General features: G+C 38.1%; 1 protein-coding gene across 1 annotated transcript in view; it reads left to right on the plus strand.

The window, feature by feature from the left end:
• The window catches only part of COL23A1 (collagen type XXIII alpha 1 chain), a 376,723-nt gene that overhangs the window by 238,505 nt on the left and 120,219 nt on the right, over positions 1 to 17,999 (plus strand). Inside the window, exon 4 of the mRNA XM_070739187.1 lies at positions 12,145 to 12,171. Within this exon, the coding sequence (XP_070595288.1) occupies positions 12,145 to 12,171 (27 nt within the window). The remainder of the gene's footprint in view (positions 1 to 12,144; positions 12,172 to 17,999) is intronic.

Raw genomic sequence — 17,999 nt, forward strand, 5'->3', positions numbered from 1 at the left:
CCAACTCTGTTCAAATTCATGTTTTCAGAATTCTCTTTATTTGCCTTCGCCCGTTTTTATGAAGTCCATAGAAATTAAGACTTCCTAGAGCAATATCGTTATTACTAATAAATGCAAATTATTACACATGTCCTAGGATGATGTTGCAGGATCCAATCTGGGTCAGTCACTGGAACCAAAGATTTTGTCTTCCAAGTTTTTGGACTCATGCTGGAACCCATCTTCAGCGAACTTGTCTCTAACCAGCTAGAAGTTACCCACTGGGTGACTGACCCAGATTGGATCCTGCAATGTAATTATTATTTAATATACCTTTTCATAATATTGATTGCACATAGCACACTTTGAGCTGTTAGATTCATGCATAAATCAAGAGGCGAGTCACAGGAACAATTCACCACCTTTGTTTTCTCTTAGTTAGAAGAAATACAGACTGCCAGCAGATTGTAGGGAAACTGCTTTTAAGGACTTCCCTAAAACCTGCTGGCCACTGACAGCAGTTTATTTCTCCCACCATGGGATTAGCCAATCAGCAGTGACTATGTAAATTTGTACTCCGTATGTCAGTACGTAACATGACCAGCCTAAAATATGGTAGATATGAGGAGCTTATGTTCCAAATTTATTTGCTGCCTACTCACTTCTCAGCTAGGTTTTTAAACTTTGTATATGTTAGCTGTATACCAAGATAGAGTCATGCATGCCTAAAAATATAATATGCGTGTTTCTGATATAATAATTTCCTAATGTACCTTAAAGTCTGCCTTATTAATATTGAATCACCAACATCACCTCTGGTAATTTTCATATATTAATAATACAGAAAAATATGTTTGAAAGGAAGAAGCATAATCCCATTAGGAGTGCTAAAGAATAACTTCTTTTAGTAATTTACTAATGATATTGGAATTACTAGAAAGAATATGTTTCTGCAATTATTTTCATCTTCATTTTAAACATATGAAATGCCTCCTAATGTACCAAGTTTCCCATTCTTAATTCCTGAAAAATCAATTTAATGTTGGCAGTTCTTTTCTCAGTACTTTCCAGGTGAAGGACACAGAATAATCAATTTAAGTTACAGGAAGCCAGAATCTAACTGAAAATTAAGGAGGAAAAAAAACTTACTAAAAGTAAAGCAATAATTAATTGCCCCAAAAGTGGCGGAACTGTTCAAATAGAACCTGGATAACTATCTTCTGGAAATTGTTTATTCTTGTGCTGAAAAGAAAAGTGGGCTAAATTACCTCTTTCTACTCCAGTAGTGGCAGCAAAACCAGTTGGGTTTTTCCCTGGGTTAATTGTAATTTTAAGAAAGAAAATTAAGAAAACCAGAGTTTGTATACAGCATTTTCTCGTTGCCAGATTGACGGTAATTCTGAGCAAATACATGAATAAAATATTCAAATGTTGTAACACCTGATGTGCAGTTCAGAGTATAATGCTACAGCCAAAGTTATTTAGAGGAAGTCTACAGAAACTGAATTAATTTTCGGACATGAATTACATATAGTTTTGCTTTTCTCTTTAGCTCTCTTGGTTATTCCTTTTCCTGACCAAAATATTTTAACATTCTAAATTTGTGAAAGCCATTCCCTCTTTTTACTATCTAAAATTTGGAATACTTATGGGGGGAAAAACCTCTTTTCAAAAAAGAATCAAATGTCAGAAGTATTCAAATTGTTCTGCAAAATTTACATTTGTTTTAATTATTATAAACAATCAAGAAAGAATGCTCTGATTTTGACTCTTTACAAAACTGCCTTTCACCAGTCACATTTTATGGGACATGGTAGGCCATTAAATACTGTTAACAAGACACTCTCATCAACCCTGAATATTCTGCCAATACTAATGAGATCAACCAGAGATCAACAACACCCTTGGTGTTACAGGTTTCCTACATCTAATACAGATCTTCAATTTCCAAATAGAACAACACTGACAATACAATAAAATATAGATACTGTACTTCTTTGAACTGAGGACAGTATTATCTAGCGAAGTTTCAACAATTATTGCAAATATTTAATTTTCTTTTTATGTTAATAATACTATAGTTTAGTACTTGAACTTCCACACTCACGTTATATGTACAAATGTACAAATTATGAAAGAACCATCTTCTCTCAATCTACTACCTCCATCAATTGTATGCCAGCACTAAGTTGTACACAAGTAACCAATAATTTTTTAAAAAGGGCCCATCATACCCGGTTTGAAATTATCATGTCCCAGATCAGGATTCAGGCTCTGATTCTGATCCTGACAAAGCTGCTACAGCTGTTCCTGTTGAATGTCAGCTTCAGGAAGTCAAAGTCAAGAATTATACAAGACTGAACTAAAGGAGGCACTATCTGAAAGGGGGAACAGTCAGGTGAGGCTTATGTAAGTCCACTCTGTCCTTGTATCCTCCAAGTAGAGTAGAGCAGAGATGTTATATGAGGGTCCTTGCCAAGCAAGGGAGTAAACTTATTGGTTTGAGACAGCTCCCTCCAACCTGATTGAAGAGGTAGCCCTGACCATGATGATGATGATGATGATGATGATGATGATGATGATAATAATAATAATAATAATAATAATAATAATAATTTAATAATAATTTATTAGATTTGTACGCCGCCCTTCTCCGAAGATTTGGGGCGGCTCACAACAATAACAAAAACAATATAATAGTAATACAAATCTAATATTTAAAAAAGTATATATAAAACCCCAACAATTAAAACCATACAACATATGCATACCAAACATAAAATATAAAAGCCTGGGGGAGGTGTCTCAGTTCCCCCATGCCTGGCGATAAAGGTGGGTCTTGAGTAATTTGCAAAAGACAAGGAGGGTGGGGGCCGTTCTAATCTCTGGGGGGAGTTGATTCCAGAGGGCCGGGGCCACCACAGAGAAGGCTCTTCTCCTGGGGCCCGCCAAATGACATTGTTTTGTCGACGGGAACCGGAGAAGGCCAACTCTGTGGGACCTAATCGGCCGCTGGGATTCGTGCGGTAGATCCCTCATTGGAAACAACTGGCTGATCTCCTGCTCTAGTGTGCCATTCCTGTAATTCTGATTATGATTCACACAATCCTGATCTTTGGACTGACTGGCAAATCTTTTTTGAGTCTCTGAACTTTGGACTGGATTTTGACAGCTTTTCTGTATGCTCCTTTTAGAAGTAAAACCATTCAGGCAAATGTCCATTTTTCATAGACTCTGTTTTTTCCACCATTCCTTGTCTGTGGTTATCTCTTCAGCCTTGAGTAAATTGCTGATCTCCATAGTAACTCTATTTGAGTGTGTAATTAATACCTGGAGCAAGACAGGGGCTGGCTTCTCAAACAAGGATTTATAAATCACTGAGTTGCAGCTTTGCATCATTAGAACATGATCATACTAGAGGCCATAATAAAACCATGGGATTTCATAATCTAGTACTACTATCATTATTCATATTTTCATGTTGGTAATATATTGTTTCAGTTGTTTTTCAAAAATTAAAACAGCTTTAAAACAGATTTAGTGTTTCAAGATAGTTGCAGAAACAAAACAACATGCTTTTCATTTTATATTGTTTTCCAGGGAGTTCAGTTTTTCCTTAATTTTTCCCACATTTTCCCATATTTAATCCTTCTGGTATTAATCATATAGGAAACGAAGCATGAAGAAGCTTTTAAAATAGTGTAAAATGCCTTTTTAAATAGGAGTAAAACATGGATTTGTTAGTCTCTTCAGACCAAATGCTCACCTCTGTTTTTTGCATAGTCTTCCCAAATGTCTAGAAGATTTGGAAAGATCAAAAACCATTGTAACAGGGTGGAATGTTTACAAACTATGATGTTTTACCAACAGCAATATTTATAGAGTATTTTTTCTGTAAGAAATTAATATGACTAGACTCTCTGGAAACATTATGAAAGGGAAATCATTGGAACACTATTTCATTTTATTTTGCATGAGTAAGAGACGGTTTAGGTATATATTTTTAAAACTTTCTGATAAATCTATAATTCTTCTATTTGAAACTCCAAGTACAGAACCATAGGAATGAGCATGATTGTGCATCAGGGAAAGGTCTAACCTATAATCCTAAAAGTGTAGACATAATAGGCTCAGAAAGGTTATTAAGGCCACTGAATACAATCTCTTGCTCAATTTAAAAATCCAAATGACATCTTGCAGATGATTGGCTAAGACCCTGCACATACTTAGAAAAGAAGAACTTGCACCATTCTAGGTAATTGATTCCACAGCCAGATGGCTCTTACAGTTAAAAAGTTTTCCTCTGATGTTTAGTTTGAATCCTTCTTCCCATAATCTGAATTCATAATTTCTTTTTTCCCATCATACATCTTTGAGAATGATGGGAAAAAAGGTCTTCGCCACCTTTCAGATACTTGACAAGTGCTACCATAGTCTTTTTTTCCCAATCCTTTATTGTCTTTTTTCATAAAATTTCTTTTTGGTCCACCAGTTTAGCCACAAGTGTTTTTCTCTGAACCTGTTTCACTTAGTTCAAATCCTCCTTTAAAAGTTGTGGTGACCACAATACTCAAGAAGAGCTCTATACAGTACGGGAAAAACTAAAGAATTAATTCCTACTATTTGGAAACTATATTCTGTTGAGGGAGCCCAACCTCTGCTTTTCTTGCAGACATATCACACTGTGGATTTCTGTTCAGTTTGTAGTCTCAATACATTTGTTTCTGCATGATCCAAATATTTGATCTTTCACATATAGCATGATGGTCCAAAATAGATTCTGGCTACAGTTCTCTATGCAAAGGGCAAAAAGAGTGTCACAGCACAAGCCCCTCCCCTTTTCTATATATGTCATGATATTGTAAGCTTGTCTAAAAGATGCCAAACTTTTAACATGATGGCATAATGCTGCTTTTATCACTTTGATGAAATAAGCAAGTTCCTGTGGGTGCCACTGCATATATAAACTTTGCAAATAGTGAGAGCAATTGAATACCATGGTATCTATTTCTGATGAGACATTCTAAGGCTGTAACACTATAATGAAAATTAATATCATTGCCTTTAAACTTCACAGAAAAAAACCCAGCAGCAGTTCATATTCAGGGATTGTTGAAAGCAGCAGTGTGGGCCTGATGGACCCACTTATGTATCAGTAACTGAACAAAATAAAGAAAACAGAGAATCAGAATATATGTCAAGTTTGTTTGGGCATGGATAATGAGTTTGCCCATCAATCCAAATTGGGATTTTCTGAATTATTTCTGTATTCTTGGGAGGTAGAAGTGTCAATGAATTGATGATGATAAGTAACTATTTTTAAGAAACAAAGAACAACAGTATTTTTTTAAAATGTCCCCATAGGAGTATGTGTGTATATATGTATGTATGTATGTATGTATGTATGTATGTAGTTAGTTAGTTAGTTAGTTAGTTAGTTAGTTAGTTAGTTAGTTAGTTAGTTAGTTAGTTAGTTAGTTAGACTTCTATGCCACCCAATCCCGAAGGACTCAGGGCGGTTTACAACAATATAAAATTACAATATAGAATTACAACAGGAATAAAGAGAAGTCAAAGAAAAAAAGAATCTAATTACTAAAAACCTAGTTAAAACTTGAATTAGGATGACTCCAGAACATACATACATACTATTCATCCACAATCATAATTATACAAATGGTCAAGCTGGTTGTTAGTTTATTATTAATAATTAAGTTTACCAAGTTAATTATTAACTTAGTAAATGACGGTCAGGAAGAGCCAACCATGCTGTAATGTTAGATTAAGACTTGGGAAGCCCAAAGAGAAACCTATCTTTAGCCACAGAAGCTCCTGAGTGACTTTAGGCCACTGTCAGCCCAGTCTCCATCATAGCCTGTTGTTTGTAGAAAAAATGGAAGTAGAGTATACTACCTTAAAATCTTAGTTTAGAGGAAAATTAGGATATAAATCTAATGCATGAAAGTAAATTAAAATGTGACCGTATGTTAAACGCTGCACTTGGAATCATCAAATCTCTAAGTTTACATTAGTGCTGATGGTATCTGAGTTTTCAGAGGTTCCAGTTCAGCTTTAGCTTTCTCTTGGTACAGGAAAAAAAATGGAAGCTACATTAAACTATACATTGCTTCTATGAGATGCAGAATGAGAGTTTAGTTACTTAGAGCAAGAATCCTTTGTTTCAAGGTAATTCCAAAGTATACTAGTAGATCCCATATACAGTATTTCCAATTAGGGGTGTAGGTGTAGGAAGGCCACTAGATGTGATTCAGAGTTCTGTTCTGTAAACAGCCTTATCTAGTCCAGGTCACCCCTGAAGTAAGGACATAAGAACATCATCTCCCCAGAGAGTAGATTGGCGCTGACCTGCTGTGTTTTCAAAAGACCCTGAGATCATGGTTTTGCCAATAAGATGGGAGGGACCCAGGAATGCATTGGAGCCAACTCAATGGCTATGTTGAATGCTGTTTCTAGATGTGATCACCTTGGTGTGAATTGTCATCTTTTGCTTTAAATTGTAGTATTGTTTGGCTGATCAACCCACCTGGTACAGTATTCTATGTCATGCAGCAGCCAACTAAGCACATCCACAAAACTCACAAGAATAATGATAGCCATCTTCCACAATTGTTCCCTATCAGTTAATGTTTTGGGTATGTTACTTTTCGTTCAGCAATAAGTGAGGTTACTCTATGATAGAGATAGGCAGTTTGAAAATATGATAAATAAATACAGTCTACATATTTTTGGATTTCTGAAATAGGTAATGGAGTGGGTGTTATGAGAGAAAGATGTACATAATCTTATGAAGGAGAAGATGTTACATTATCCTGTACTCAGTAGTAGGTTCCTACCAGTAGGGATAATTGCATGCAGCTCCGCAACTCTGGTGTGTGAGCATGCATTCGAGTCAAATTTTGCTTCTGTGCAGGAAGCAAAATCTCGCAAGGGGACATATATGCGTGCAGAAGTAAAAAACTTCACCAAAATCTCACACGCATGTGCGCACACATGTGTCCCCTCGCGGGATTTCCTGCACAGGTGCAGGAACCAAATTTTGCTCGAATGAACACTCACACGCCAGAACCGCGGATGTGCACGCAATTATCTATACTGGTAGGAACCCACTACTGCCTGTATTTGTTTCAAAGAAGATCAGGAGTCACTTCTTAACATAGTCGTAAAATATATAAATAATTTACATATTCTTTGCATATTCTTTTTTATTCTTTTTCTTTTCGTTCTATGCTTAGTATTTCTTTTCTTTCTGGTTCTAGTTTGTGTTATCTTTTAGAATGGTTATTCTTTGTAATAAAAAGTTTTTAAAAAAACAAAAATATTATTCAGCGATCAAAGGCGGTATAACTAGTTCAATAATTACTCCTATTTTAATGAAAGCCTTAAATCTTAGACAGTGGGCAAATATGATTTGACTTTGATATCATTCCAACTAAATAAACTTGCACTGCAATTAGGTTTTGTTTATTTTTTTTTCTTTTAAGAAGGCAATGCTTCTTTTCTAATTCCAGATTTGTTAAAATTCCATCATATAATAGCATGACATCACATTACCATTTAATTGTTCTTATATTAAAACTGTTTTTCAAAATTAATGCTTTGTATTATAGTAATTTTAGCTTGTTTGTCCCATGTAATTAATAACCAATGTATTATGTTTTGTTTTTCAGGTCCTCCAGTAAGTAACATTGACATTACTTTTGGTCACGAGTCAACAAAGTTAAGGCATTTATTTTCCTTTCTGTCTCATTTCACAAGAACAGGCCTTTCAGTAGAGGTGTGTCTGGTCCAGAAATTGGTACCAGACGCTGTTTTCTCTCCCTCCCTCTCTCTCTCCCCCCTCCCTCTCTCTCTCCCTCTCTCTCTCTCTCTCCCTCTCTTCTTCCCTGCCTCCCTCCTCTCTTTCTCTGAGGTAGGGAAATGCTAAAAGAGGGGGGGAAAGTAATTATTTATTTCTTTGCCTAAAGGTTTTTGTGCCATTTTGAATTTAGTAAAAGCCTTTATTTTTCTTTTAAGAATGAGCTTTTTTGTTGTTGATCTCAACTTTTCAAAAAAATGTATTCTTGTTCTGCTGTTATTATTTTATAAATGTTAAATTGCCTTGCTGCCTTTTAGTCTCCAAATCTTTGAGAAATTATTACTAGAAATGCAGATTACATACATCCTGTGATTGTCCAGAGGAATGAATAACTTTTGTCACTTTGAATGCATCTTGTAAATACAGTTCCAGCAGATAATTATCTAATTCTTACTCCACTTTCCCTCATACATATGTTATTTCTTTTTCAATTTGCTACCTTTTTGCATGAACAACAAGAAATATGACAGGAAATCAAAAATCACCATAATAATATACTAGATTACTGTGTCTTGATTCACATAGCAATGACTTTGGATACTGAAAAAGAAAATAGTGTCAGAGACGATGGCAATCTATATATCATCGGACAGCCTGCAAACAATTATTCATTGCCAGACACAGCCCTATACAGAAATAGCTTAAATATTAATCTGTCTCCTATGGAAAGAAGCCCAGTGTACATTGTAGCGAGTTTAGTATTTCATTTTTTTTTACCTTGTAACTTTATCAAATATATTTGATTAACTGACCGATTTGACTTAAATTGACTTTTAATCCACAAACTCATATTGTGCGTATATAATCCCTAGAGCCCAATTTCAGCTATAGGATCTCATATCCAATTAATTTGGAAAAACACCACCAGATTACTAGAGCTATTCCACCACTCCTGCCATAGGATCATGGCAGGCGCCACATTCAAATTCCAGGAGTTATCAATTGACTGCAACATTTCCTGGTGACTGCTAGGCATTAGGTTCAGTGCTTTTTTACTGTGGTTTTAATCTATTGCTAAAATGTTGTCTCAGTGTAGTGAAATGAAATTGCAACTACAAATTCTGGACACAACAATATTTATTTATTTATTCGGTCAGATTTCTATGCCGCCCTTCTCTGCAGACTCAGGGCACCTTACAACCAATATGAAAAAAGCTTTCTGTTTATGCTCCTCTTCTAGATCAATGAAGAACTATTCTGGAGATTTAAGAGCAAAACAAAACAGTATCTGTAAAAAAAAAAAAAGTAAAATGATTTTCAAAAATTTAGATCAAATCTTCCCTAGCAGGTTGTAGTTCTGATAGGTTGGTGGCAACTGGAACTGCACCTTTTGCTTTAAATGTTGTTAAGTGCAGTGGCATGTTGTTTTTTTGCCAGTTGTGTGATGAAGAACTTGTTTCAAACCTATTGATATAATAAGACAAGATCACTCTATCATCCAGGTGTGTTAGCCAATCTAGGCAGGTAACAATAGACACAGATAATCCTCGACATATGACCACAATTCAGCCCAAAATTTCCACTAAGTGAGATGGTTGTTAAATGAGTTTTGACCAATTTTATGACCTTTCTTACCACAGTTAATCACTGCAGTTAAGTTAGTACATGGTTGATAAGTGAATCCGGCTTCCCCATTGCCTTTGCTTGTAGAAAGTTACATAATCAGGATACTGCAATCATTATAAGTATGATTCACTTTGCCAAGTATCTGAATTTTAATCATGTAACCATGGGGATGTTGCAATGGTTCTAAGCACCTTAGTTTTAGGGGAGGAAAATGGGGGGGTCTGCCTACCAGGTATTCATCTGGCTTAGCCTCCTTAGTCTGGTCAGTTTCAGTGCATTATTTTATCCTGTGATTACACCTTTAAAAAATCCTTATTCAGAGAGAGCTGGTAAGAGCGTGGGAAAATCGTTAGCACCTCGTTAGGCTGGAAAGACACTTATTCCGAGCAAGTAGAGCAATGAAAAAAGCCTGCAAAGACTTAGGGCTAGAAAAACATTCTTTGCAGAGAGTAACAATGAAAAAGCCTGAAAGGTAAGAGCTGGGAAGATTGTTAGCACTTTGTTAGGGCTGAATTTTTTTTATTTTTTATTTTTTGGAAAAAGCTACATTCAGAGTATAAGACGCACCCAAATTTTTTGCCTCTTTTAGGGAGGAAAAAGGTGCGTCTTATACTCCTAAAAATACGGTAGTCATAAATCACTTTTTTCACTATTGTTGTAACTTCAAATTATCACTAAGCAAACTGTTATAATTGAGGACTACCTGTACTGCCATCGTTAATGCATGGGCTGTTGGCACATGCCAATCATCTTACCCATAAGTAGGCTTTTCATGGAAATTACAAATAAATATGAAATAAGTGGCTCTCTAGTATCTCAAGTTTCTTCTAGGACTAATAACGAAAGGAAGATTTAATATCAGTAAAGACAGCAAATTGGATCTTCGAAAAATGTTTTTCTATTAAATGGTATAGATTTTTTTTAAAAAAAATTTTTTTTTTGTTTATTAGATTTGTATGCCGCCCCTCTCCGAAGACTCGGGGCGGCTCCCAACAGCAGTAAAAACAATATAGCAGTGGAACAAATCTAATATTAAAAATATATAAAACCCTATCATTATTTTAAAAAACCAAACAGCACATTCATACCAAACATAAAACAAAGTATAAAAAAGCCTGGTGGAAAGGTGTCTAAACTCCCCCATGCCTGGCGGTATAAGTGAGTCTTGAGTAATTTACGAAAGACAGGAAGGGTGGGGGCAGTTCTAATCTCTGGGGGGAGTTGGTTCCAGAGCGCCGGGGCCACCACAGAGAAGGCTCTTCCCCTGGGCCCCGCCAAACTACATTGTTTAGTCGATGGGACCCGGAGAAGGCCAACTCTGTGGGACCTTATCGGTTGTTGGGATTCGTGCGGTAGCAGGCGGTTCTGGAGGTACTCTGGTCCAATGCCATGTAGGGCTTTAAAGGTCATGACCAACACTTTGAATTGTGACCGGAAACTGATCGGCAGCCAATGCAAGCCACGGAGTGTTGAAGAAACGTGGGCGAATCTTGGAAACCCCACGATGGCTCTCGCGGCTGCGTTCTGCACGATCTGAAGTTTCCAAACACTTTTCAAAGGTAGCCCCATGTAGAGAGCGTTGCAGTAATCGAACCTCGAGGTGATGAGGGCATGAGCAACTGTGAGCAATGACTCCCTGTCCAAATAGGGCCACAACTGGTACACCAGGCGAACCTGGGCAAACGCCCTCCTCGCCACAGCCGAAAGATGATTTTCCAATGTCAGCTGTGGATCGAGGATGATGCCTAAGTTGCGAACCCTCTCTGAGGGGGTCACTAGTCCCCCCCCCAGGGTAATGGACAGACAGATGGAATTGTCCTTGGGAGGCAAGACCCACAGCCACTCCATCTTGTCTGGGTTGAGTTTGAGTTTGTTGACACCCATCCAGGCCCCAACAGCCTCCAGGCACCAGCACATCACTTCCACTGCTTCGTTGACTGGACATGGGGTGGAGATGTATAACTGGGTATCATCGGCGTATTGATGATACCTCACCCCATGCCCTTGGATGATCTCACCCAGCGGTTTCATGTAGATATTAAATAGCAGGGGGGAGAGGACCGACCCCTGAAGCACCCCACAAGGGAGAGACCTAGAGGTCGACCTCTGACCCCCCACTAACACCGACTGCGACCGACTGGAGAGGTAGGAGGAGAACCACTGGAGAACAGTGCCTCCCACTCCCAACCCCTCCAGCCGGTGCAGAAGGATACCATGGTCGATAGTATCGAAAGCCGCTGAGAGGTCAAAAATAATCTTGCATGTTTCCATATTAAAATTGACCATCTACAATCAGAGCCAGCTTCACACAATAATAAATGATATACTGCAGGATGAAATGTAACTGCGATAGCGTTAAAAATGTTTGAAACTTAGCTTTTTTTTTAAAGCTACATTTCTGTTTCTTTCTGTTTTCCTTTTAGTAGGAACAATATTTACTATTAAAAGCCATGATGAGTGAAGTTTGCTGAGGCAGAGTGCTTAAATTGTAGTCTCGTGGTTTCTCTATTTCAACTATATCATAGGATTGTTACAAGAATTTTAAAAGGGAGGTAACCCTGCCATTCGTTCCTATTTTCTGTTATTCTGATATAGATTTACTGATGGGTGGAACCTGCTAGATTTATTTGTCTTACAGATCATTCTGATACTGACTGTGAACTCTTGCTGCTATTAAGTGCCACTTTGACTGATCTTATTGTTTTCCTTATTTAATATCACAGGGGCAATCAGGACGAGATGGTTACCCGGTAATTTTATTTTGCAATCTTTCCTGTATACTGTTTATTCCTGCTTGATCCTTTTTCACTCTCTATATTATATTTACCCCTTCAAAATATTAAACTAATATAACTTCACCCACTTGAACATCTGTTAACTATCTTTAGATCTAGCTGACTCTATTAAAATCAGTTCAAGATATTTAATTATTATTCAAAGCACTGTACTTAAACTACACTTTATAAAATTCCCATTTGCATAGTATTCCTAGTACTGTTCGATTTAATAAATGCATGCTAGTGTTAGCATCTGAAAGTTATCATTAAAGTAGAATATTAACTATATTTATTGACTACCATACAGAAGTATCCCTTAAAGTCTCCCTATTACTCAACCATTATTACTGACATTGCCGCTTTCTAGCATATTCCATAATTTATATCCTGAAATATGTTATTTGTTCCTCAGATAGCACATATGTTTTAATGTATTCAATTTATGGAATGTATTGAACATTTGTTATGAACACTTATTTGATGTTGGTATGGAAGAAGAATAGGAATCTCCACTGGCTATATTATGATGTGAGCGTTTTAATTATCATATATATTAGCTCTTATTTCTGAGTTAATCTAACAAAATCCATCATGAGTAGCATCATAACACTTTCAAAGAGAGAGGATTTCCATACTGAAATTATATTATATTTCTTCATGCATACAATCATTATTGCTTCCTTCTCCTTCACCCCTCACAATGCTATAGTATAGGACCGTTATGGTAAATCTATGGCACGCATGCCACAAGTGGGCCGGAGAGCCATATCAGTGGGCATGTGAGCTTAGGTCCGGCCAGCTGATTTTTGGGCTTTCCGGGCCCACTAGGAATGGGGAAACAGCCTGTTCTCAGCTTCCAGAGGGGCAGAGGGGGTGGGGAAGTTTTTTGCTCTCCCCAAGCTCCGGAGCCTTTCTAGGAGCCAGGGGGGTGAAATGGCCTTCCCCCCCATCAGAGTTCCTCCACATGCTGGAAACGTTCCATTTACCAACTTCCAGTTGAACCAGAAGTTCCCGGGGGGTGGGGGTGTTGCTCACCCAGGCTTCAGAGCCTTTTTTTTCCCTTCTAGTTGGGAAACGAGCTATTTCTGACCTCCGTGGGAAAGCCATTTTCTCCCCAGGCTCCTAGAAAGGCTCTGAGACTAGGGGGAGCAAAAAACCCCCCAGGAATTTCTGATTCAACTGAAACTTGGCAAATGGGCCATTTCTGGCCTCCAGAGGGCCTTGGGCAAGTGGGAAGGCTGTTTATGTCCTCCTCAGGCTCCTAGAAAGGCTCTGATGCCTGGGGAGAGTGAGAAACAGCTATGCTATTATGTTCTGAGAGTGGGGTGTATGTGTCATGCATGCATGCATGGGGGGTCCCGCATGGAATTATGAGTGTGGACATACGCGCACATGACCCCTCTGCGTGACACCCCCCCTTTGGCACGTGAACCAAAAAAGATCCGTCATTGCTGGTATAGGACTATTAGTATGGGGAAATCATAAGATTAAACAAACATTTGATAATATTTCCTTTAATCTTTGTATTACAAGCAACAATGTAAGTGAACAATTGTTTCTGGTCTATATCCTCCCTTTGATATCTTTTAGTCAAACTAAAACACAACTAAAAAGCTGTTAGTGCTGTGAAAATAGCAGAGATTTATTGACATCTCTTAGTTTTTCTACTTTCAAAGTAGCAAAACTAAGAGATGTCAATAAATCTCAAAGGCAAAAAAAGATGGAATGAATATAACAAAAAAAATCAGTTGACCAACACTGGGAATTTCCTGTTATAAAAAGACTTAAATATCGATATACACAAATATATGATATGCGCAATACAAGAACTTTAGATTCATTTTTAAGAAATGCTCGGTTTTTTGGTCCCAATTCCATAAAATTCTTAAAAATCCTAGAATACACCAAATTTGATATGTAGATTGCTTGATAATAAGTTCATAATCGGGCCTTGGTAAGAAAGCAATGCATATTTATGCCTACTAATACAGTACATTACATTCATTCATTCATAAGTTTATTCTTTGGCATGAAAGCAAATAATAAAGTATTGTTCTTGGCAAATATCAAATGAGATTTTGGACTGGAGCCTAGAAAAAGAACTGAAAAATTCTCAACCTAAGTCTTTAACTTTCAGCATGGCTGCAAGTTTTTACTGTCTTTTTCTTTTGTACAAAAAGACAAAAGTCCTTTAGTACATTTCTTGTAAGGAATGGCAATTATTTAATAATTGCGGCATTTTCCAAGATGCCTACATTTTTTAAATGCTTGATAGATTTTCTGTAACTTGCAGAGGCTTATCAGTAATATTGGAATAATTATTCAGTTTTGGGAGCAGCACAAAAAGATATAGCCCTCGACTTGTCACTGCTCACAAAATAGTACAGAGAGTAGATCATCATGTAAGAGGGAGGCAGGGAAAGGTTCAGAAAAAGGAAAAGCTTAAGAAACCAAATGAATGAAAAAGAAATTAGCCCACTGTTCTGACCTACAATATTTGGGACATAATTGAATTCCTACCTCATTCATAAGTTGCAAATAACACCAGAATAAATTGCTTACAGATGTAACACATATATGGACAATTATAATGAAATATGGCCACACTTTTCTGATGAGCCGGGATGAAGACTTAACAGATCACACAAAAAAAGGACTTGACAGAAGAATATAGTGAAACAAAGGAGAAAGCCCAATGATGGAAACAATAATCAGAAGCAACTGTTGCAGAAAACACACTGCACTGCTGAAACTTTGAAACTTCTTTCTGACCATCGTTGGGGAAGCAAGTTCTAAGTCTTCAGGAGAAGGACAGACACTGAAATAGGATGGTATATCCCTACACAGGGGGTGTGGCTGTGCTCTGCCACAAGGTAGTTGATAAATGATTGGCTGATTGCTAGGAACATAGATCAGAAAGCATTGGTAGTTATTCCTTCCTACTAATCCATGCTTGGACAAATGGTATTGCAAACCAAAGGGATGCCATGGTTTTTGAGGATCAAGAAATAACACTCAAGAATGTGATGGCTAAGCCAGGGTTCTTATTTTCCTTTCAATCTCCTGTTGGAGGATTGAATGATGCAAGTGGTGGATTAAGTAGATAATGCCAAATGGAGAGATTTTGTTTCTAGGATCTGTACAGTAGATTGCTGCCACAGAATGGACACCTCATTATGATTAGAAAAAAATGAGTTCAGACAACAACTTATTATCTATGTAATATAGAGGCCTCCCAACTCCAAAGGATTCTAGGCAGCTTACATATTAAAAACAGAAGATAATATAAATTGAGAAGCAAATTGTATGTCAAGCCAAAGCTATTTTATTTATTTTATTAGGATCTTTAGACTGCCACACTTTATACTATTCTACTATGCATTTTCTACTATGGGAAAATGGAAGTGGGGTGTATGAGGTTCTTAGTATATAGCCATAACAAATTATTTCTAGAAAGCCAAGGTCAAACTTTGTCTCTGCACCTCTGCACCTGCACGGAAGGAGATGGGTGGACCCTGCCAACATGGCCAATGAAGATTGGACAACGTGATGGATTTGTGGATATAGGGGCAAGGACTTAAACTTTCAACTGGGTGGTGAAACCTAGAGGACTTCAGATTCAGGTTTCACCCAGATGTACCAACATGTCTCTGTTAATAAATTGGAACCTTGAGGACTACTTTGCTTCAGATTCTGATTTAGTTTTGGATGCTATTTGGAACCCTGACATTAACCGATTTAAACTAAATATCAACCACTCCAAACTTGACTGCAAAAAATACAACTTCAGTAACTTCAGAGAAAAGTGCTGGAATGAAGGTCCCTCCAGTTAAAAGAGACCTCTCTAACAGCTGCAGGAGCAGAGCACCCCCTCTCAACAGAGCAAGGTCAGAGACAGCATGAAAGAAAATTTCTTAGGCAGACCCCCAAAGGGAAAGGGGAATCCAGCAGAAATGACAAACCCATCCAGGTTGTAGATGCTGGGACAGAGGATGACCTGATGATAAGTGAAGCCATCTACCCCTTTGCCATCAAAACCAAACTGATAGTGCCCAAGATGGGGGAAGAAGGAAAGGTAGACGCAATCGTGGACATGGGTTGGTCATGAAGTTTAATAATTAGCAAGTCTGTTGTAGAACAGTTGGGGAGCCACATGAGGACCTTGACCAATCTCATATGGTTTGAACAAGTGAGTGGGATGCTAATGGAGGGGGGGTCCCTGCCAAGCATGTCACCAAATTGCTAGAATTGCAAATACGGCGCCAGCATGAGTTCATCAGATTCATCGTTGCCCCCAAAATGCCCAAAACAATCATACTGGGAATTACATGGCTAGACAAGTGAATCCCCACCATAGAGTGGGAAGATGGCTACTGAAAGCTAACCTTAGGCATCGAGCCACTACACCCCAAAATCTCTAAGGATCACCTGAAGGAAGCAAAGTCCCTCAAGCTGGACTGACCTGAGCTGCCCTCCACTGCAGTCAAGGCCAAGCCCCTAGGCATCCAGTGGGTACCAATAGAGTATCGGGATCTAGAGGGGGTCTTCAGTTATGAAAACTGCAACTACCTCCCCCCCTTCACCAACCCACTGATTGTGCAAGAGAATTTGTGCCAGGAGCCGAACTCCCCAAGCCAAAGATTTACTCCATGACCCCCTCATGAAATGGAGGAACCAATGAGATACATCAAGGCCAATATGGAACGGGGATTCAACCAGCTGGCAAAATTACAAGTGCCACCCCAGTGCTCTTCAAAAAGAAGAAAGATGGGGGGAGTCAAACTGTTTGTGGACTTCCAGGGGGGTCAACGCCATTTTCACACAAAACATGAACTCCCTTCCTCTGATGAAAGACTTACTGAATCACTTAGCAAAATGCAAGGTATTCACCAAACTGGACTTAAGAGAAGCATTAAGGAGGAGGACAAGTGGAAACCTGCATTCAACTGCCTTCTTGGGAGCTTCCAATTCAGAATCATGCTGTTTGGACTTTAAGGGGCCCTGCAGTCTTTATGCAATACATAAATGAGGTGCTCCAGCCCCAATTGGGTATACTCATTTATTTAGATGACATTCTCATCTTTAGTGAGACCCTGGAGGAGTACATAAAGCTGGTGCGGCATGTCCTGGGAAAACGTCTGGCCACCAGGCTATACACCAAGCTGTCTAAGAGTGAATTCCACAAAACCTCAGTAGACTATCTGAGATATCACATTTCGAGCGAAGGATAGAGATGGATTCAGGAAAAGTGAAAGCGGTGCTAGATTGGCAACCTCCTCATACCCACAAGCAACTACAAAGATTCTTAGGCTTTGCGAACTTCTACAGGCAATTTATCTCAGCTTTTGCAGAGGTGATGCTGCCACTGACTGAACTGCTAAAGACAGAGCCAAACTAGCCTATTGGATGGACAATGGGATGTCAAAAAGCATTCAAAAAGCTGAAATGGCTCTTTACCCAAAGGCCCATTCTGCAACACACTGACCCAGAACAGCAGTTCATAATCCAGTCAAATGCCAGAGATGTAGCTGAAGTGATGGTGCTATTGCAGAAAAACAAAGAAGGCTAACTCCTGCCATAGCTAACATTTTTTTAAAAACCCACTACCATGGAAAGGAGGTGGGTCTCACAAAGTAGTATAATATGTTCTCTCATAATGTAAGAAAACTGCTAATAAAGCATGCCATGATCTTGTATTTGGTCAAGTTGGTGTTCTTAGATCTCTATGATTTTATTTGCTTTCTTTTGTCATTTAAACTTGCATATTTATTGTTTTGAAATATGAGCTACAGTTAATTTAC

This window comes from Erythrolamprus reginae, chromosome 2 (genome assembly GCF_031021105.1).
Source record: "Erythrolamprus reginae isolate rEryReg1 chromosome 2, rEryReg1.hap1, whole genome shotgun sequence".
Taxonomy (NCBI): domain Eukaryota; kingdom Metazoa; phylum Chordata; class Lepidosauria; order Squamata; family Dipsadidae; genus Erythrolamprus; species Erythrolamprus reginae.